This window comes from Enoplosus armatus, chromosome 5 (genome assembly GCF_043641665.1).
Source record: "Enoplosus armatus isolate fEnoArm2 chromosome 5, fEnoArm2.hap1, whole genome shotgun sequence".
Lineage (NCBI taxonomy): Eukaryota > Metazoa > Chordata > Actinopteri > Centrarchiformes > Enoplosidae > Enoplosus > Enoplosus armatus.
The window spans coordinates 13,250,876-13,272,243 of NC_092184.1; the positions used below are offsets into that span (position 1 = coordinate 13,250,876).

Consider the following 21,368-nt stretch of genomic DNA (forward strand, 5'->3'; position numbering starts at 1 on the left):
CCATTGCCCTACACTTTTTCTCCTTTCATCTTTCCCCCCCCCCTTCCACCTCCCCTCTCTCATCTTTCGCCCTCTCTTCCTCGGCCTCTGTCCTCGGTGCCAGCAGGATATTCCCCTGATTTAGATTTTCATTTCCCTCCTCTATCACACTCTTATCCCTTCTTCCTCGCTGTAGCTTCCAGCCCGACTTGCTTTTTGCCCTCTAGCTTTCATCACTCCATTCCTTTTCTTTCCTTGGCTTTCTCCACATTGCGTTTTCACAGCATGTTACCTTGGGGATTTCAAGGAGGCTTAAAAAGAAGCTAGCTGCGAGAGTGTGTCTGTGTGTGTATGTTGTGCGCCATTTTGTGTTTGTGTGTGCTTGAGATGGACACAGGAAAGGCCTATTTATTGACTGTTGCCTAATTATCAGCAATTAAATGGTTCTCCCAAAATGGTATCAAGCCTTTATAGAGAGATAAAGCTACACACAAACATACAGAGGAGCATGCACGCACACTCACAAACACACACAGCATCCTGTGGGGCTGGGGATCAATATATCATTAATCTTTAACAGGGACTAAACGGGTAAAACGCGGCCAGCCAGACCCTCACAGCGCCAACACAGAGAGGGGGCTACACTACATCTGCAGGCCCGCCTCCCGCTGAAGCTCACACACTCTGGGCACTGCAACATCGACCAAATTCTCAGGAAGTGTGTGTATGTCCGTGGGTGTGTATGTGTGTGTTAGTGTGTATTTTAAAAGGCAGATTACCCGAATACAGCAAGAGGATGGGGGATTTGTCACGCAATGTCCTCCTTAGTTGAAAGTTTAGAGCAAGTGTGTGTGTGTGTGTGCGCGTATGTGTGTTTGTGTGAAAAAGTGCATGATATGTATGGCGTTTGTGTTTTGCAGTGCCAAAATACACGCAGTCAAAGGGTTAAAAGTTGTGTTCAGCCAAACACTGGCGATTTGCTCAGCCAAGCAGTAAACGGGGGAAGGACTCCAAGGACTGGGAGGGTGCAGGGTTAGAGAGGGTTTGTGTGTGCTTTAAAGCGTTGTATTAAAATTTCAGATCACAGCACGCCACATAGTCAAGGACCCTGACTGCCTCAGGCTCACGAGTGAGTGTGTGTATTTGTATGTGTGTGTGAGCGCGTGTGTGGATGTGGGCCGGCATGTGTTTATTAGCTTCTGTAAGCAAATGGGGCCTACTATGTGTCTTTTCAAAATGTGTTTTCTTCTGACATAATGGGAACAAACAAGGACAGAAAAGGGAAGAAGGAAGTGTAAAGAAATGAGTAGAAAGTAGAGGAGCGGTGCAATATAGTCATGGGGAAAGAAAATACTGAGGAGGGGGCCCCCTGATAGACTATGAAACCTATTGATTAGCGCCATTACACTGCATGTAATATCTTCCTGTGGCCTTTCCTCTTACACTCACAAACGCACAATGTAGGAGATAAAAGACAAAGTGTGGGAGTGAGGGAGGCAGAAAACAGGGGAAAAAAGTATTGTGAGGGAGAGAGAAGAGGGATCGATCTGTTTTTAACAGCCAATCAATTTAACAACTCTGTTAATGGAGAGACACAGTGAGTTTGGGGCTTGGTAAATAGGGTGGGGGAAAACCTTAAAAGCCAAGCCGATACTCTGCTGTATTTTGTGCAGGATGCCCTTGACCATTTTATAAACAGTCTTGGAGTTAAAGAAAGAGATCATGTTTCAATGTTTTTGCAGTGCACCAATTACCAATAAAACACCATGAAAGGCTTTGTTTTTCTTCCCAGAATTTAAAACTTTCTGAACGCGGTTCGGATGCTCGAGTGGTTCTGGTTCCCATCTGCTAACCCTGAGGGAACAAAGAGTGTGAATGTCATAAAGTGCCACTTCACAGTGTGGAGTGCTGACATGGAAAAGCTTCTGTTCTCATCCTCGCCACTACTATAAGATCAATAATGATAGATGCCTACAGCTCAAGTAATTGAAGCTACCTTATCTTACAGGTCCTGTTAGAAGCCTGTGTGGCTTTAAGTCAGAGATCTCAAAGTGACCCTCGTCAGCCTCTCCTCTCTGCCGTGACCCCGTTAAAATCAAAGAGCACTTTAGCCTACACCACAAAATAAAAAAATCCTCTATTTTGGTTCTTATTGTGGCGGCAGAATGCATTACACTCCCTGACAGTATTTACAGTGCGTGGGTAATGCTGGGATTTGGAGGCTGCTGAGCGTTGTGGGAGACAATCCAGCTGTTAGGGAGAGAAGGGGGAGTTTCCAGGCAAAGAGGTTCACTAAACAGGATGATTATGTCAGGAACAGACTATGGAGGAGCCAGAGGAGAGAAGTCACCCACAAACACACACATAGATCAGCAAGACACGTACTTTGCTGTGGATTCCTCGTCATACTTTGTCTTCAAATCAAAGAGCTCGGCCTGAGTTGTTTCAAGTGCTGTAAAAGACGGGAAAAGAGTCTGTTGTGAGTTTCTCTGCTAAAGGCCCTGAAAACATATTTACTATGAGCAAAGGGCTCGTACATGGACCCACACTTTTCTGACAAAGACAAACTATTATTATTATTTCACATGAGAGATTTCTGTACTTGTGTGTTTTCTCACTGGTTTGAAGTGACAGTTGTGGAGCTATTTGCGTATGTTGCCAGGCAACTGTCAATCTGATCAAACCACACCCACCTAGTCCAGATGAAGCAGATTAAGTTAAACTTCACGAGGGATGTTTCTTTTTTCCAAACTTTAGCAATGAATGGACATTTATTGAGAAGAACTTCAGATTTGAATCAGAGTTTTCAGAAGCTTTAGCACCAGCTCATATTCAGTGATAAGGTTGCCATTTTGTCTGAGCTGGATAAAACAGTACCCAGGTCTGTAATGAGTGAGTAGTACCTGTCTGTAGGGACTGGGCCTTGTGTTCGGCCTCTTCCAACCTTGAGGACATGGAGTCCTGGTTCTCCTGGAGTTTCCTACAGAGGCAGACAGAAGGCAAGAAGAAGAAAGGAGGGAGCAGAAAGTCACAGATAGAGATACTGAGTCAGTAAATCTTGGGTTCACACTTTGTGGCAACTATTCTCTATTTTCCCACCATTTCTGAAGTGTTTTCCCCACTAAAATCCTCCCAACACAACCCACTCCTCATTAAGCAGCCCTATTAGGCAGGAATGTCTGGCCACTGGGGCACACTGCACCCAGGGGGAGAGAGAGAGTGAGAGAGAGCGAGCAAGGGCTGAGTAAGAGAGGGGGGGAGGGGGGCGACTGAAACCACAAGGATAAAATAGATTCATTCTTAGCATATAAAAAGTTGGGCTCTGCTGAGAAATTGCCACTGCGTGTAAAAACATCAATAATCTAGCACAAAGACAGTCTTTATGGCACTCTTTGATGCCCCCCTTCTCCGCCAATCTGTCTCTCCTGTCATCTCTATTTTTCTGCCCTCTACTTCATCCTTTCATCTCTCTCTCGCTCCCTCCTTCTCTCACTCCTTGCAGGATAAAATGCATCAGAGGTGCCATCCATTTACTGCCCCTCTCAGACACAGGAAGTCAGCTCTCTGCAGACAGGAAGGGGCCTATAAAACACTGACGTAAAGGAAATACAGTTGGACAATTGATCTTCTACTGTACGTCTGAAAGGGGCAACAAGCTTTACCACAGCAAAAAAGATGATTGACAAGAGAGGAAATATGAGATGTGTAATGTACATTTAGTAAACACAAATTTTATAAATCAACTTCAAGTGGGCCAGAGACTTTTATCAAAAGGATCATTGAGAAAGATTTCTTCTAGTGTTTTAATGACTGTAATGGAAAGTGAAATCTGTAGCATTTGTTAGCAGTGCTGGAATTGATGTAACTGTACGGAAGTAATCTAAACTTCAGACAATTAAACTGATGCAGTGGGGAAAAAATGGGAGAATATCTTCCACTTACTTTGAACCTTTTTCTATTAAAAAGGACATATGTGACTTTTTTGTTAGCAGCAATTCAGAAATTAGTCTATCACTTTGTATTACAGCTGAAATCTGTAATTAATATATCACTATTATATCTGCATGGAGTGTGGTACACTAATACAAATACAAATAACTGTACATTAACATGCCTGGAGAGTCTCTCCATACTTGTGTTGTTGAGCTCTACAACTGACATATTGAATTGAATCTGTTGCTTGAGTCCATTGGTTTTAAAAATGTGGAGGTGCTACATTTCCTAGTTAAGATACATATTCAGATCTGACACATCCAGCAAAGCCTTTAACTCCTGCTCGCTCTCAGTAAAAATGTGCCATCTCTTTAAGCCCTGAGGCTGCACTGACTAATCGTATGAGTGCTCATCATTTTGACTCTGCACACATGTTTATTTATGCCTTTAATTTAAAATTGGAACACATAGTTAACCAAGATAACTACATTTTAAGACGGACAGGTCAATTCTCCAACTGCACTTGAACAACTGAACTTAATGTGGAGTCACATGATAACTTAAACTAGCCACCATCAGATTAGTCTGGAATAACTGAGTGATGTAGGAGGAAAGGTGCCCAAGACTGTCGTCAAGTGAAACAATATTATGGCTGCCTGCACGTTGAGTAATTAGTTTAATGATCTTTATGTTGAATGGGCTCCTTCCTGGGAAATGACAGTATCAGAGTGACTCATTCTAGACTTTGTAGGAGTTAATACATTTCAGTAGTCAGAATAGTTTTTTCATGTTCCTAAAAATATCTGGCAGCAATTTTGAGCTTATTTATTACTGCCACAGGCTTCCTGTGTACCTGAAAATCATACGCTTCAAAATGCCTTGAAAATGGGTTTGAAAAGGAAGTAACCTATTAAATCAAAATATATTACTTTGTGTCAAAATAAAGACCTAAGCGCAATTTTTGTCATTATAGTGATTTGGTGGGTTTCATTCAGTTACTGTATATTTTCAGACAGTAGATGGCTGTGGCAGCAATTATTCCGAACAAAAAGGCTGAAATATATCGTGGAAAAAACAGAAAATAGGAGTCTGAGGTGTTTCCATCAAGGCAAGAATGGCAAGCTCCCACATGACAAAAATGCTGGCATTGTCTTTTATGTAGGTTATTTTCCATTCCTGCATTCATCTGCAAAAGGAAAGCAATGCCGGGGAAGGAATGAGCAACAATTTGTTGATTAAACTGATAACCATGAGAAACAGTCCAAGGACTATTAGCTAAGAAGAACTGATTAAGTCGTGAATAGCTCTGCTAAATAAAGTCAGAAATCTCAAATCTATCATTCAGAGATTAGAACCATAGAAGTTCTGCCTGAGGGCACAATGGCCCAAAGGTTTAAAATGGCAAAATAATGCAGAGGTTATTACTTGAAACACAGCTGCTGTAACACACAAACAAACACACACACACAAAGTTCTACCTCTCCTTCTCTGCATAGTCGTTGTGTAGCTGGAGCTGCTTTTCTTGGGCCAGGTTCTCAGCTTGATTCTTCAGGGACTGCTCGTACTCACGGATCTTCTCCTTCAAGGCCTTAATGGTCACCTCTGGACGAGATAAAATCAGAAAGTTGGTCAATTAGAGAAAAGGAACAAAGAGTTCAAATACAGGCAATTATGTAGAAAAGAGACTAAAGCGGTTTCCTAGATGTGATAAATGGCAGTGATGACGATAATGCTTTTGACGGGTGGGTTGACCTTTGCTTAAGGAACAGTGTTTCATATCCCGCATTCTTCCTCTGTCAGCACTGGCGAGGCCTTGGCCCCTATGGCTCCTGCCTAATCTTTACATCCGTGACTGGTATAGAATATTCAACGTTCACCAACAGTAGATATGCTGTATTCATTAGGACTGCATTAGTGCTGAAACCCCATAACCTGCTGATGGCTGAGCTCTGTATGGGGCAGCCTGAAATAAATCTAACACATAACTGGGGTAATAAATAGGCCTCCGTGTGTGTGTGTGTGTGTGTGTGTGTGTGTTTCTCAGAGAAAGATATAAGTGAGTGAGACAATGATAAAGAGCATTGCTGCTTGCTGCCTTTGACTGAGGGCTCTTAGCACTTTGTGTGTGTGTGTGCGTGTGATTTAAACTCCAGTCTCACTGCTCTGACATATAATCAATAGAGGAGAGTCCCCTCAGAGCCCTCTTACCCCTTAACTGCTTAACTGAACTTTAAACATTTAGGTTGCGGGGATCAATGGCCCCTGCACTCTTTGTATGTGTATGTGCGTGTGCAAGTGTGCGGGCGGGTGTGTGTGTGTGTGTTTAACAGGAGTGGGAGTTCCACAGTGTGTTTTGGGGTTTAAATATCCCCCATCTATTGAGGCGGGAAGGAGGGATAAAGGATGAGGGAACAGGAAAATCAATGGCAGAATGGAACCCTGCCGTTATCGAGCTGTTCCAATTAACTCTAACTGAGGAAAGGGGGATTCCAAAACATTCCCTGCTCGCTCGCTCACTCCTCCTTTTCGACTGAAATTACACCACTTTTATTACTGCTTCTCACTCATCTCTCTGCCTTTGTCAGTTTTTCCATCTTTCTTTACCCTGAGGTAGCCTGTCGTTTTTTATTCATGACACTGTGCCTCATGTTTTTTTCCCCTGAAAACCTATTTGAAAATGTAAAACCTTGTACATTTTTTTGTGTTTTTAAAACATTTATGAGCCGTTAAAATATGTTGAAATGTGGCCTCTTCATTTGAAAAGGGCTTCTAAATATGTTTCTTTGACCTCATATTTGCACGTAAAAGAGTTGTCTACATATCAGACATAATGGTGAGGTTACCCTTGAGCATAACAGTGGCAAAAATAATAATCCCAATATTTTCATTAATGACCTGTTTTTGATTAGGAAATAATAACTATTTGTATTTAATTTACACATTTTTAAACGTGTTTACTTTTATATTTGACTCAGTTGGAAAGTCTTATACTTAAAGATATAAAACATTTCTACTTATGTTGTAGCCAAAACCCAAATTGAAAGTGTGTAAATTGTTCGTCATCTTGCACAGTATTTCCAAACGGCAGACATTGATCACTTAAAACTACGTTTTCATGTTCATCACATGGCAAAATCTGGGGGACTGCACAGATCCAGTCTTTTCACTTTCACACCAGGTCACTCCATATTTTATTTCAATCTATTTGGTTTTACAGGGACAATGCACATTGATCAACATCACTGTAAATGTGCCAGTGTTAGTCAAAAAGGCAAATTTTCTACTGTTGTCCCTTGGCCAGACGTTCAATTACCCATTTAAATAACAATATGCGTATGAGTTCTCTCATTCTCACCATCACACCATCACTGCACATTCAGTGGTTATAACTGGTCATAATAGTAAAGGAGATGCAATACACGAGAGTATAACATTAACACTGCCAAACTATACAAATACTAATCGTAGGTACGGGACATTTTGAAATGTGATTAATTGTGCAACCTACATCCATGCCCTTCTCGAAGTCAGGAACATCCCAAAATGTGTGCATGTGTCCTGTCTCTAACCTTGGTTTTTGACCTCTGCAAACTCTTTGTTGTAGTCCTCCAGTGTCTCTCGAAGTTTGGTGTTCTCTGTCTCAATGTCGTGCATCCTCTGGAGCTTCAGCTGCAGCTGCTGAGCCAGCTCCAACACAGGTACAGGATCTGGCAGAGACAACACACACCACGTTAACACACTGCAAAGCAGATTACACAAACAAGGGCGGCGAGGTGGCGTAGTGAGCTAGGAATAACTACATTCAAGGCCCTGCGAGAGCAAGCGTTTGCCCTGGTGAAGTGTCCTTGAGCAAGGCAATGAATCTCCAACAGCTCCAGGAGAACTGTTCTGGAGCCGACCCTGACCTTTGAACTCCCTGTGGAGGATTTCTGGTTCCAGCAAGGACCAAAAAATATCACAATTACTAGAAATATTATGATAAGGTGAGTTATACATACAGTCACTGATGCACCAGACAGCTATAAATCAGAACTTGACAGTATTTTTAGAACTAATATTATAATCTGATACTGGATTATCACAGATTAAGGAATGATCAAAGGGATCAGTGTACATTTTAACAGACATGCAAAAAGAAACTGTAGTGCAGTAAATTCAGCGACACATATTTGATAAGATGCATTTTGTGTGTCTTTCTCCTGTATTTTTCTTAATTCAAGTTATATATATATATATATAAATATATGTTATATGTATTTGTGGTAATTATTTGTAATAATTCATTTTCCGGCTAGGCTTACTGTTCAAAAATGTCTGTGGCCTTCTATTTACCACTCTGTCATCTTGGATTATAAAGTTCATTGTTCAACTGTACAATATCCAAACCTGGGCGTGTCTTTTGTATGTATTGTACATTGTTATTTGATTTTAACTCTTCTAAAATATTGATAACGACCTAAAAATTCCAGTATCGGTCAGGCTCTACTATAAATACTTAAACGTTGCACTTCACTGATTAGAAAGAAAGGAACAGAACAGAGGTTTGGCTACAACCATTTACAACATACAGCACTGAAAGGTCACGGTTAGTTTTCACATTCGGTATCAACAAAACTTTAACCATAAAGGTTATTGAATGATACACTATCAGCCATTGTATCAACATAGACTATTGTCGAGTTATGAGATAAACTTTAAAACATTTTGCAGGGGGAAAAAAATTATGCGTCAACTGCTGACACAGCAAGATAAGTGATACTTGTAGGGAGACACAGACAGAACCATAGATGAGACACATTAACAACAGAGATTACTGGGCTATGATCAGTTAAAGTGTTCACTATGATGCAGCTTGAAAGCAAGAAAAAAGGGAAACATGGGAGCAGACAGATGGACAAAGTGGAGCCGTAAAATAGGCAATGCAAAAGGTAAATAAGAGATGAAAGAATCAGAGACAGAAGGAAGAAAGAGAACTTTCTGGAGGCATTTTACCAACACACAGCAGGGTTAACTGTCAGTGTGATGAAGAGAGCCCTGTCAGTCAGGCCAATCACATCTGATTGGTGCTCATGGGTGGCAGACTGGTGACAGGCAGCCAAGAGACGCAGGCGACGCTCATCAGCATGCCAGCTAAAAGAGCAGTTTGTGTCTGTGTGTGTGTTTATGTGTGTGTGTTGTACAGATAAGAGGAACTGACAGCTTACAGCTGGGGGTAAGGGCTGTGTGTGTGTGTGTGTGTCTCATGTCTGACGCAGTTAGATATCTTAACTATGCTAATGAGAGATCAGCAGAGAACGATTGGGGAATTTCATGCTGATTTTGTGCTGTCAAGGTGACACACCATGCAGGGCTAAGCTCTGACACACACACACACACACACCTTGTCACAAACACACATGTGCGCACTTGCATAGAGTCTCATACAAAAACACACAAGTACAAACACTAAGGAATATAACTGTGCTCTGAATTTGGACTCTTATGTACTTCAGCGCCCTTGAAAATCAACTTTCTCACCCTCTTATCAAACCCTTGTCCTTCGCATAGCCCCGCCCCCCCTCCCCCAAATCAACTGTACAGCCTGTTAAAAGCAGTTTGACTTGTGGGCCACTGGTGCTGAGCGCTCTCGCCAGACACCTTTAATCTAAAGCAGAGCGCACTGGGCTGACTAACCAGGCCTTCAGCTGATAGAAGACAGAACAAAACACACTGTTTCCTCTTTCAAGACTGCTGCATTAGTCAGGCTGGTCTGTGTCTGTGTGCGTGTGTGCATCAGGCATTACATCATTGTCTCGCTGCAAGTTAAGAATAGCCCCGTCAGAGCTGGCGCTGACTTATTGGGAGCAGTACAATCCAAAGATATTACTGTAGGTCTATCCATGTGGGAATATGATGACCTCCTTACGCTATAGATGAACTCAACTCCTCTCTCGTTCCTACATACACGGCCCCTCTAGGGGTCCAATACAGCTGAAAATCTCCAACCAGTAGCTGTGTGACTGTGTGTGTTCTGTAACACTCTGTGCTGCGTGTCCCTCCTCGGCCTCAGCGTGCTGAACGTGACTGCTCATGTGTGCACTTCGCAGCAGCCAATCGTGGGCGCACTTGTCATCCATATCAGGACGCACCTTCTGTTAAGACCCTCTAAAGGCTTCACCAGTGGGGATGAGATCTCGTGGGGACATATTAAGGCGTTGCACACGCCTGGATGCACAGTGAAGGAGCACCAGAGGGATGGTGTCATGCTTTTTCTCTTTCCCTGTTGGTGCTGTCTGCATGAATAAGGGGGTCTCCTGATCATGTTTTTTTTTGGACTCAGGAGGTGTCTAGACAAACACATTTTCACACACACCACAGACATTAAATGTGGTCTTACCTGGAACATCGATTATTTTCTTGTACACGTTCAAGAAGGCGGCCTCTGCCTCTTTGCTTCTCTTACTCAACGCATCGATCTGCAAGGAGAAACGGGGGAAAAAAACAATGGTTAATTGTCAGTTACACCACCTCACATCCGAGTGTCACATCCATACACTCCAAAGGCAAGCCCATTAATTTCACAGTAAGACTCGTCTACATATCTGTCTCTCCTCACTATACGTCAGTATGTTGCATGCGATCGTGGTTGTCTTGACAGTGGCTGCGTTGGTGTTTCCTTCCCGTGGAGTCAGTTCAGCTGTTCAGCCAATGACGGATGCGTTTCGTTTGCCCGTGCGTGTCCACGTCTGTCTGTCCTCGAGTGAGTGCGCCTAAGTCCGTCAGTCAGTTAGTTAATGTGTGTGTGTGTGTGCATGAGTGTGTGTGCCTGTGTGCGAACGTGTGTGTTCGTTTCCCCTCCAGCACGCTGACATCATTAAACAGCTGGCTCAGTCTTTCCAGCCACAGCAGGGGCAGATTATTCAGTCAGCTCTTAGCAGCAATACAGTGTGGATCCATTACTGATGCAACCATTAACACAAGAGGGCACGGCATGTATTCCATCACTGATATTATTGAAATGGACAGCATTAGAACGGATCCATAAGAGATTAATTCTAAAATCATACTGGGGGAACCTTCACACTGTTGTCTATGCTGAAACATGAGGCAACACGCTCTACTATAGCCCGTGTGTCACACTTCAATATGAGAAGCAGACAGAGTAGGCGAAACGCATCTGAAATCAAGTCTAAATTGAGGGAAACAGATGCCAAATAAAGACATTCAGAGGGTGCTACTGTACTGGGCAGAGCTACAGCTGACTACTCTGGCTCACGCACTCAGACTAAACAGCCTTGTGTTTCTCTTCCAACTCCTCCAGCACACTCACTGAGAGAAAAGGAATAAAGACAAAAGCCTATATAAGTCCAAATATAAAGTCTTCACATTCCCAGCCAAGCCAGTAGTATAGTTGATGGGTGGTTTAGGGGTTCTTGCCACTGTAAACAGAGCGGGCTACATGTAATACTGCCTGGGCTCCTATGGGAACCTAATAAATCTCTTCACATGGCTTTGATTCATCTCTAGTTTTTTAGCCGCAAAACATCTGGCCCTGTGTAGGCTGGTGCCAGCACCCCTCCCTCTTTTCCCCCCCTTTATTTCTGTGTGTCTTTCTCTCAGTCTCTCTCTCTCTCGAATCCTCCCTCTTGTCACTTCCGTGTTCTCTGACTCATTTTTTTTCTTTCCCCTCAATCTTTTTCAGTGTCAGTCTTTCTCACATGTTTCTCTGTCACACACTCATGTCTATCTGGCATGCACAGGGCTCCTGTCTTGCTCTCGCTCCCTCACACACACACACACACACACACACACACACACACACACACACACACACACACACACACACACACACACTGTCCCACTACTATATCTCATTCTCACATCATGCTGCATCATGTACCCTCTTCATGTGCTGTGTGACATTGAGTGATCAGGATCCTCAAATGCAAGGCCACTAATGGCAGATTACTGATGCTGAGCACTAATACCACTCACACACCAACACCAAACCTGTTCAGTGTCCAAATGTGTGTGTGTGTGTGTATGTGTGTGTGCATATGTGTATATATAAGTATGAGTATGTGATCAGAGGCTCAGAGTACCACGACACAATCTCATGATAAAGAAGAAACGCTCACACAAACCAACGCAAAAAATGATCTGCCTATGGCGGTGAAGGAAGCCGGCTGCGTGACTGTACAATGACTGGGCCAAGGTCAGTGGTACAGCAGCTTTATATAGCCCAACATGGGAGGCAGGAAATAGACATTTAATGTAGGACACACCCTACAGTTAGAGGCAGGTTAACTGCAGGACCAGAGCCATTAGAAGACCACCCAGGATTTGCAAATACAACCCTGCTGTTCCAAACTGCAGCTCTTTCAGCCAATCCCAATGACATCTGCTATTACATGCTCCCCTGCCCCCATCCCACACACACACACCAAGCAAAACAAATGAAGTGACACAAATGATACCTCACCAGTATCAGTACGTTACCGATGAGAAGTGCTTGCAATTGCAAAAGGTATCCCTGACACATCCACACACATAAACACATACGTACATACGTCAGCACCTTGTGCCACCATCACTCAGCACCGCCTCGCTCCCCTATCTAACCCATAGTGTGTGAAGGGCATCAGGCTGACCTGCGTATGTGCGTGCGTGCGTGTGTGCGTGTGTGTGTGGCCCCAGTGGAGTCTGATAAGGGGAGGCTATGGGAAGCAGAGACTGAAGGCTTGGATAATGGAAAAGCTTATCTGATCGATGGACCAACAAGGAACACTGAGCATGCAACATACACACACCAATACACGTACACACACACACACACACACACACACAAACACACATAACCCGTTTACCAAACTGAGGCCTTGTGGAAACAGTACTGTTATTGGTAATAATTATGACCCGAGGGCATCCACCTTTCAATGACAAAGATTAAACAGAGTATCAAGACCTCCAAGTTCCTGGGATAAAACTTTTTATTGTTCTGTCTGGTTTCCACATTCACTTAGTAAAGATTCAGGCTCCTGGGTAAAATGCTTAAGGATGAGTTACTGTGGGACTTCCAACAGGAAGACCCTCCAGTTTCTGGTGCTGTCTTGTCCTTGATCAAAGGACTGAGGGGTAAGCAAACAACGGCAGGCTAAAATTACACATTCTCAGAGCTACTCATGTTGTGGCATGCAAGCGCGCAGAATAGTCGACTGATTGATGGGCTGCTCTAAGACTGGCGCGGGTGTACAGTATTATCTCAATAATCATAAGATAATGTCTTTCTCAGTTCCGCGACCACCCACTATGCGCCTCAGCGTGTTCTGGTGTGCACGACGCCGAGGTGTGTCAACATGAGGATGGTGGAAACAGCTGACAAAGCCCCAATTATATTGCTGCCGTTTCTATTCTCTAAATAGACTGTGGATCATCAGCAGAACATGGTGGAACCACTATAAATTACAGCATTTTTACATAACCACTGGCTGTGGTTGCTGCTCTAACACAAGAATATGGAAACTAACCCAGTGTTAAACTGTAATATTCTATGGCCAGTAGCAAAGCAGCTCTGTCACTATCCATTGAGATGATTTTGTTTGTGTGCATGTGTGTGTGTGTCCGTGTGTGTGTCAGTGTGTGTGTCCGTGTGTGTGTGTGTGTGTGTGTGTGTGTGAGCGTGCTAGGAAAGAGATACTGTTGGGCTGAATGTCCACCCACTCCAACCCCAAATAATGCCCCAGTCTAAACCAGCTTCCACTCCTACCCTCTGACTTTCACATATGGGAGTGAACTAGAAATGCATGGCTGCCAGAAAGGAGGAGTCATGATGGAAATAGGCCAAAATGATGGAGGAGGAGATAAAGGGGAACGGTGGGAGTATGATATAGTGCGCGCACACAAAAGTCACCTCTTATAGGTCAAGGTATGTAAAACATGAAATTGAAAGTAAATAAATGTGCCACAATGAGCAAAAATGACTCATGATTCACCAGATCAACAAAAAACAACAAATAACCCCACTGAATCATGCAGACAAACAAAGTCTGAGGAAATAGCATTCGGTGAGATGTGACTGGCTAGAGCCGGGGTTTTGTGGTGCCTTTTTTTTTTGCAGGATGCAATTTAAACACACCCTCGGGCTACAGGACTTCATGAATAGGACAGAAAATCAAGAGCAGAGCAGAGCGAAGAAAAGAGGGAGAGGAAAGAGGGGAAATGAGATAGTGGCAAGAGAAAGAACAGGAGATGGCGGAGAGAAGAGAGAGAAGTGAGAGAGAAGACGATTTAAGAGGAAAGACAGAAGTGGAAAAAGAATAGAAGGGCACTGAGAGAGGGAGCAAGACCAGTCAACGAATGTCAATTAGGCCTTACAAAATGCATTGTTAGAATGCTGTGCGTGAACAAGTATGTCTATCACTATGTCAATATAAACTCCCAATGACACACTCACCTCTCCTTGGAAGCTCTTGAGCAAAGGGGCAACCTGTTTCCGTAAATCCTAAAAAATAAAAAGAGAAGAGGAGGTTAGAGTCTCTCAAAAATGAGATCAACAGATCAATTTTAAATCCTAAAATGTGATGTCCAGAAGCAGTGAAAACCGACTAAGTTTTATACTGACAGACCATGTTGTGATCAAATAAGTCACTCATTGAAATCATGTAGCGGCCATTCTTGCCAAAGTCAATGAATCACGAGTGATGCGTGTGCGAGTGATGAACATGAGGGTAGGGAGGAGGGCAGGTTTGTACCCTGAGGCGCTCTGGCGGACTGCGTTTCTCATCAGAACAGGTGCAGCACCACCTGGGCCACCCAGAGGCACCACTAGTGCGTGTGAGACGGAGAGTGAATGAGCCACAGAGTAGGCCTACAGTTAATGCAAATTGTCTCTGTGCACCAAGTTTTTACTATAGAGCAAATGCTTTTCACCCTGCAAGTCCCATTGCATGACTTTCCAGTACGAGTCAGCGGTTTCAGATTAGATAGCCAGTCGAGTATGTATCAGGGGAACATGCAAATCACCATGCTGTTAGCTGAGCCTACATCCTGACAAACTGAACTGGAGCGTACGGTAAAAAGCACAGCAGAATAGGACATTCTGTACAGGAACATTTGATTTGCACAGTTTGTGGACACACACATACTCACAAAACTGCCTAATGAAGATGTGAAGTAGGGCAACGACAGATGTGTGCTCGAGAGGCTCGGCGCCTTTTAGAAACCTCCGCCTAAAAGCCTAACCGATGCTGCATGGAGCGTGCATTCCCAAACTGACCTGGGACCAGTGTCTGGGGTTGGCCTAATCCCAGGTTGGTCCAGACAGGCTGCTTGTCTGGGGCTGAGGACAGGTCATGACCTTGGTGACCCTGACCCATTGTTACCTCATCAGGGGTCGGTTGTGGCTGTTTGTCTGGGCCAATTCAATATTCCCCTGCTGGGGCTAATGACCTCCACCCCGCCCCTGCCACCTCCCCCTCCCCGCTCTGGCTCTCCCCTTGTCTCTCTATCTCTCCCTCTCTCACACACAAGCATGCACACAAAAAAAAACACCCACACAAAAACACCAGAGAAGTGGCAGTTTTGACATTTGCATTAGATTGTGATTATATCCTAATTTTCCATTTCAGAATTCAGTTTCCTTTCAGTTAGTTTTTAGATGACCTACACTAGTTCCTGTTTGGATTGACAACAATAAATATATTGCTTTTATCTTATTTTGCTTCTGTTTTGTCAGAGCCAAGCAAAATGTGCTCAAACATCTTTCTGTAGTAGTGAAAATAAGCGTACAAGACCCTTTTCATTTCACTCTTCTACACTTGTGCGCTGTTATCACTGTGGATTAAAAATCTATGTTAATATTTATGCATTCACAGTGATAAAAAAAGAAACCTTTGTATAATGTAATGCAGTCTAGTCTAGTAGTCCTCCAATAATGACTACCTTTGTTTAAATCATAATGTTCAACTTTTGTTGAGACTGCATCTGCATGAGGAGCCGCCTCAACACTACCATCATTTTTTAAAACAATAGTTTGAAGTTGCTGTATTAATCTTATTGGATTTTTAGGAGAGTTAATTAAATTCCTTATATTTTGTGTTATTTTAGTTCATATGTTTATACTATAATCTTGCATTTTTAGCAAGTCTAAGTTTCGGGGGTGACTAAACACTGCAGCTTGATAAACTTGCACATACACTCACTGAACACACACACACACACACAGACACACTGCACCCACAAAAACAAACACATTCAAATAACATGCAGAGGCAAGCCACTGCTTTTGCATGAAGACCCCTTTGGTCCACTCTCTGGTGCTCCACCCCCCTGCCCCCTCCACTTCCCAAGATTTATGACCATATAACATAACAATGCACATAGACACCATGGTCAATCTGTGTGTGTGTGTGTGTGTGTGTGTGTGTGTGTGTGTAGTGAGGGGAGTGGAGGGGGCCAGGCAGCAGGAGATGGATGGCTGGTGTGTGAGCTGCCGGCAGACAGCAGACAGGCCAGCCCGAGGAATCCTCCAGGGAGTATGGAACTCCCATTCGCTGTCTGTCTGCCCTGCAGCTAAACACAAGCGTGTGTATGTGCGTGCATGCATGCGCACACACACACACACACACACACACACACACACACACACAAAGTTGTTTTACTACCACTGCCTCTGGCTAGCAATCTTTGGGACATTTTACAACCATTCCCACCCTTGCCTTTATAACTGTGTGGTAGAGGAGTCTTGACTAACTAAAAGGAAATTAAGAACTGGATGAATAATTCAGGCAACTTAGGAAGCACAGTGAGATGTAGTCTCAAAAAAAAAAAAACTCAACAGTGTGTCAGTCCTAATGAATTATGAAAACTTTGTTTTCACGCTGCATTTCTTTGCACTACTTTCAAAATGCTACAAAAGCCTGCATGTGTGTGTGTATGTGTGTTATTATGCAGACCATGAGTGCAGTTCACACCGAGTACAGCTCAGCAGACTAGACACAGTCAACGTGGGCCGGTCTCCTGGTTGTTGAATAATGGATCAGAGACGGACTCCCGCTCAGCCTAATGCAGTCTGATCTGATGTGACTGTGATCTCCGCTGACTGGTGCAGACCACAGAGAGCTGACAGCCCGCTCTATAGGCTGGTCAACCACACACACACACACACACACACACACACCACACACACACACACACACACACGTAGGAGACAGAAAACACAGCTCTGCGAGTGCACACAAGCCGATTGGGGCATTTTTAATCAAGCACAGGCCATCACGCGTTATGAACCAACCTATTTGGTAGGCAGCCTTGATGCTTATACACCTCCAAACGCTGGATGTTTTAGTGCTCATTCCTATTGAGCCTGTTACAGCCCTGTAATGAATCCTGTCGCTCGTCTGGCCTGGCTCAGATTCCTCCTCCACATACCAGGGAGATGCCAGGGGCCACACAGACGCCAGAGGAGCCTTCCTAAATCACAGCCTTGTTACACTGATGAATGTGTGTGTCCTGTTCTGTGATCTAGGCTATCTGCCTCTGTGTGTTTGTGTGTGCGCCTCTGCATGTTTTCTTTGTGTGCTCGTCTCTCTCTCTCGCCTCTGTATGTGTCTCTCTGTGTATGCTGCTAGTTATGTAGTTATACTTGAAAATGAGATTAGAGATGAATGTGTAGGGTAAAGCGATATTAGCGTCTTTTGTATGCAGGTACAGTTTCCTCTGGTGCATATTCCTCTACACCGGGTGGGCTACAAGCTGAAGTCAATAGTCACAATCCTCATCCTGTGGTAACTATAATAGGCCTACTGTCAACTCCGCCGAGAGTTGACAATTTTCTATCCACCGTCTACTCCATTCATACATAATTCATACTACCATCAATAATTCACCATGGTGACATTACCAGTAATAACACAACAATACTTTGTTTTCGCTGTGTGGTTTAAAAAGTGTTGCCTTGGTAACAGAGATGAAACAAATATTCCCAGGAGGAGTGATGGGAACACAGGAACAGGACAGAATTCCCTCCTGATCCCACTTAGTAGTGTTGTCACACTCTTTCTTTCTCTCCCTCCTGCTCTGCCTCTCTCTCTCTCTCTCTCTGTCTTTCTTTCTCTCGCATACACACTCACGGACCACACTTTCTGCACGCATAAAAAACTAGGTCAGATAATACAAACTCCTGAGGGGTTTTCTGTTTTGTCTCTTTAGGATTTCAGGGAAACTAATGGAGAGACTATTTTTGGGAGCCAAGCCCGCATCTCTGCGCCGTCTCCTCCTCCCCTGCTTTCTCAGTAAATAATCACCGCTACATTTATGAAGAGGAGAAGAGACACAGAGAAACACTGAGACAAATTGTGAAAAGAATTGCGGGATATATGCGTTGCTGTGTGTCGGTGCGTGTCTGTGAAAATCTGATTCTCACCTCTGGTGTGTTCTTCTTGAAGTCACGGCTCAGGTCGATTAGTTTCTTCCTGGACTGTTCACTCTCGTCCTGTCTGTTGGCAAGCTGTGTGGCGGTGGCGTCTAATTCTTTCTACAACACAAACACACAACTTTGTTAGTTTTCTCAGAAGAGAGCTGCAGATTTGATCATACTTATCATTGTTTTGTCACTATAAATCATCAGCATCGTTGTTATCAATCAGGATAAAAAGCTGTTTTCCGACTAGACAGCGGACTCCTTGACCCAGCTGGCATGCTGCAGACTACCCATCCTGCCTCAGCTGAACTTGGCCAGTATGTTGCGGCAGCAGAGGCAGAGAACAGAACCACAACACCAGTGTCCCGCCAAGGAAAACCCGTCTACACCAGTAGTTTGATCTGCTACCAGCGCAAGCAATGTCTGAGCCATTCAGCCTGTCAGTCAATCAGTCACCACTGTGTCGGGCATGACAACCGCTGGAGCAATAGACTGCTGCTGCTACTACTACTACTACTACACACAGTTCACAACAATTATTGACTGTCTGCACCAGACGACCCCTCCCCTTCCCACATAACGACAACAGCACAATTATCAACAACAGCAGTGTTGTCAAGGCTGAGGCAGGGCCCGCCTTTATCCACATCCATTTTGCATTGTTATTAATAGCTATTTATGGGACTTGTTCCAGATGATGGGCCAAGTGCTGACATTAACAAGACGTTCAGGCCTTGTAAAGATTGTATCTCTCTCTGCTGAGTGTGTGAGTGTTGCTGGATTATGTTTCTGTTGGATTCTTGCCTTCTGTCATGCTCACTCTCTTTTTTTCCCCCTCATTTTTCCGAACTCTCAGATCATCCACTCACTCATTCAACCAGCAGTACCTTCTCCTCCGTTTAAATCTCTCTCTTCTCCCTTTACTCCACCTCCCCCTTTTCTTCCCCCCACCCTCCCCATCCCATCCACCTCCTGTGAGGCCGCCCACCCCTGAGAGTGATTAAACGCTGCTGAAGGGCCGTTATGCTAACTAACACACTAATCATTTAATACACACATTACCACAGGGGCCCTTGTGGCTCAGTCTGCTGACAAGGTCCCAAAACACACTCACGCACACATGCCCACCTCCCCACATTGCCCACACCCCCAACACACACAAGAAAATACAACCCTCTAAAGAAATAGTGTGATCAAGTACTAATTAGGAGATTTTCCCCCCATCAGCATTAAGTTGAATTCCCTGACCAGCCATGATCTCGTTTTATCCACAAACCATAAAAAATATAACAAATGTTAGTCGACTGTCCTCTGCAATGGATTTTACGCAGTAGTATAGGACGTTTGAGAAAAAAAAAGGGAAAAAACTGCTCACTTGCTTACATGCCATCTTGCTCTCGCTGCCCATGGAGCAGTTGATGTAGCAGCCTGTCTGCCCATGGCCATGGAGCAGCTGCACTATCTGTTAGTGTATTCGAGCGTGCGCAGAAGCTTGTGCAACGCTTGATGAAAGGAGGAACCTAATACATTTTAATCAAGTTAAATTAATTGTCAAAAAATGAATGCTCTAGTTCATGAATAGGAGGTGTAATTATATTGGTAAAGATTAGCTACAGGAACAAGAATATGAGGCCCAGTTGGTTCGAGATATTAACAGATATTAGTCAGTTAGGCAGGTATTAATCACAATATGATGTATTAGGCCTTAAGGCTTACTTTCCAAAATCATTTAAATCAGAGGAACACTTCAGTTCAAAGCCTGATCGGAAATCAGATGGCATTAGCAGCAACCAGGACAATTTTAGGTAGTAATCATACCAAGCTGTGCCATTAAACACTAGGAATTATTATTTTTTTTAAATATTGAGTTTCCCTTTGAGAGTACATAATCTGAATCACTACAGAAGCAAAATACCATGGATGACCAATAGAGTACAGGTTTTTGATCATTATCGTGTGTGTTTCGCACCTCAAGACACAATCAACTGCATCAACTTGAACAAAAAAGTTTGAGTAAGTTCATTAAAATAAAATATATTGAAATTAAGTTTGGTTTGCATTACAGTATCTGCACAATCAAAAATGACTACTGCCTCTAAAACACTGCTTAGCTTTGTTTGGCTCATATATTTCTTACTCTCGTCTCAGCTATGGGTTTATAGAAATATGGACATAAGCTTCACACTACATGACAACAATATAACATAATACACTATTATTCATGTATTTTTAATGACTGTAGTAAATGTATGGCTCTTATTGCTGCTTATTGAGTTGAAATAAATAACCATGTAAACAATATCCTCTTTAAACTTAAACTTACCAGAATGCTCTTTGATATGCAAATTAGCCCATGCAAACTTCAGGTGAATTTATTTTCAGCTAAATAACAGTTATCCAAAAGTCAAAGGAATTCAACAAAATAAGCCAAACTCTTCGTATAAATTGATTAATGAGCTCTGTTACTGGGCAACACTGAAATAACCACAGTCGTCCACTAGGGTTCTGCTTTAAGAGGTCATGTGCCAATCCCTGACGCCCTTGATTCTGTCCAATCCCTTTCCAAAACCCTGCACATATCCCAATGTGTTACCAAATCCCCATTCCAAAAAAAATTCTCACTGCTAAGCTAAATAAACACATCACACATGGAAGAGGATTGATTCAGTGCCAAGTGGGCAAGTAATTACGGGCATGGTCTCAGTTAAAAAAAAAAAAAAGGACCCTGAGACCCAGTCAGGTTTTGACTATGCAGCAAACTCTCTGCCCACATCAGCAGACACGGGCAGACTTTACACTCATCTTGCTGATAGAGCGTTACATCCGAAAGTGCACAATCCCTGCTGCCTGTCCCTTGTTCACACACATCAAGTCTAACCGACCAACACTATTCCCATCAACATACTATAAGCACGACACATTGTCATATTCAAGTACATTAAGTGAAATACTGAACAAATATGTTTGGGTACTTGCTCTGCTGAATGCTGTTTTTGTGGGTTCTTAGCAAAATAAAACTGGACTGAACTGTGGTCAGTTTACATGTTACAAAAGGTGC

At 43.4% G+C, this 21,368-nt stretch overlaps 1 protein-coding gene across 6 annotated transcripts in view; it reads right to left on the reverse strand.

Moving 5' to 3' along the window:
* The window catches only part of cux1b (cut-like homeobox 1b), a 60,253-nt gene that overhangs the window by 24,225 nt on the left and 14,660 nt on the right, over positions 1-21,368 (reverse strand). For 3 of the 6 annotated variants that reach the window (XM_070905354.1, XM_070905352.1, XM_070905353.1), the window contains exons 2-8: positions 18,314-18,424; positions 14,345-14,392; positions 10,289-10,367; positions 7,482-7,619; positions 5,391-5,514; positions 2,883-2,959; positions 2,365-2,431 (exon numbers count right to left, since the gene is read on the reverse strand). In XM_070905354.1, coding sequence (XP_070761455.1) covers positions 2,365-2,431; positions 2,883-2,959; positions 5,391-5,514; positions 7,482-7,619; positions 10,289-10,367; positions 14,345-14,392; positions 18,314-18,424 — 644 coding nt within the window. The remainder of the gene's footprint in view (positions 1-2,364; positions 2,432-2,882; positions 2,960-5,390; positions 5,515-7,481; positions 7,620-10,288; positions 10,368-14,344; positions 14,393-18,313; positions 18,425-21,368) is intronic. The other 3 variants (XM_070905355.1, XM_070905357.1, XM_070905356.1) reach the window with 3 other exon arrangements.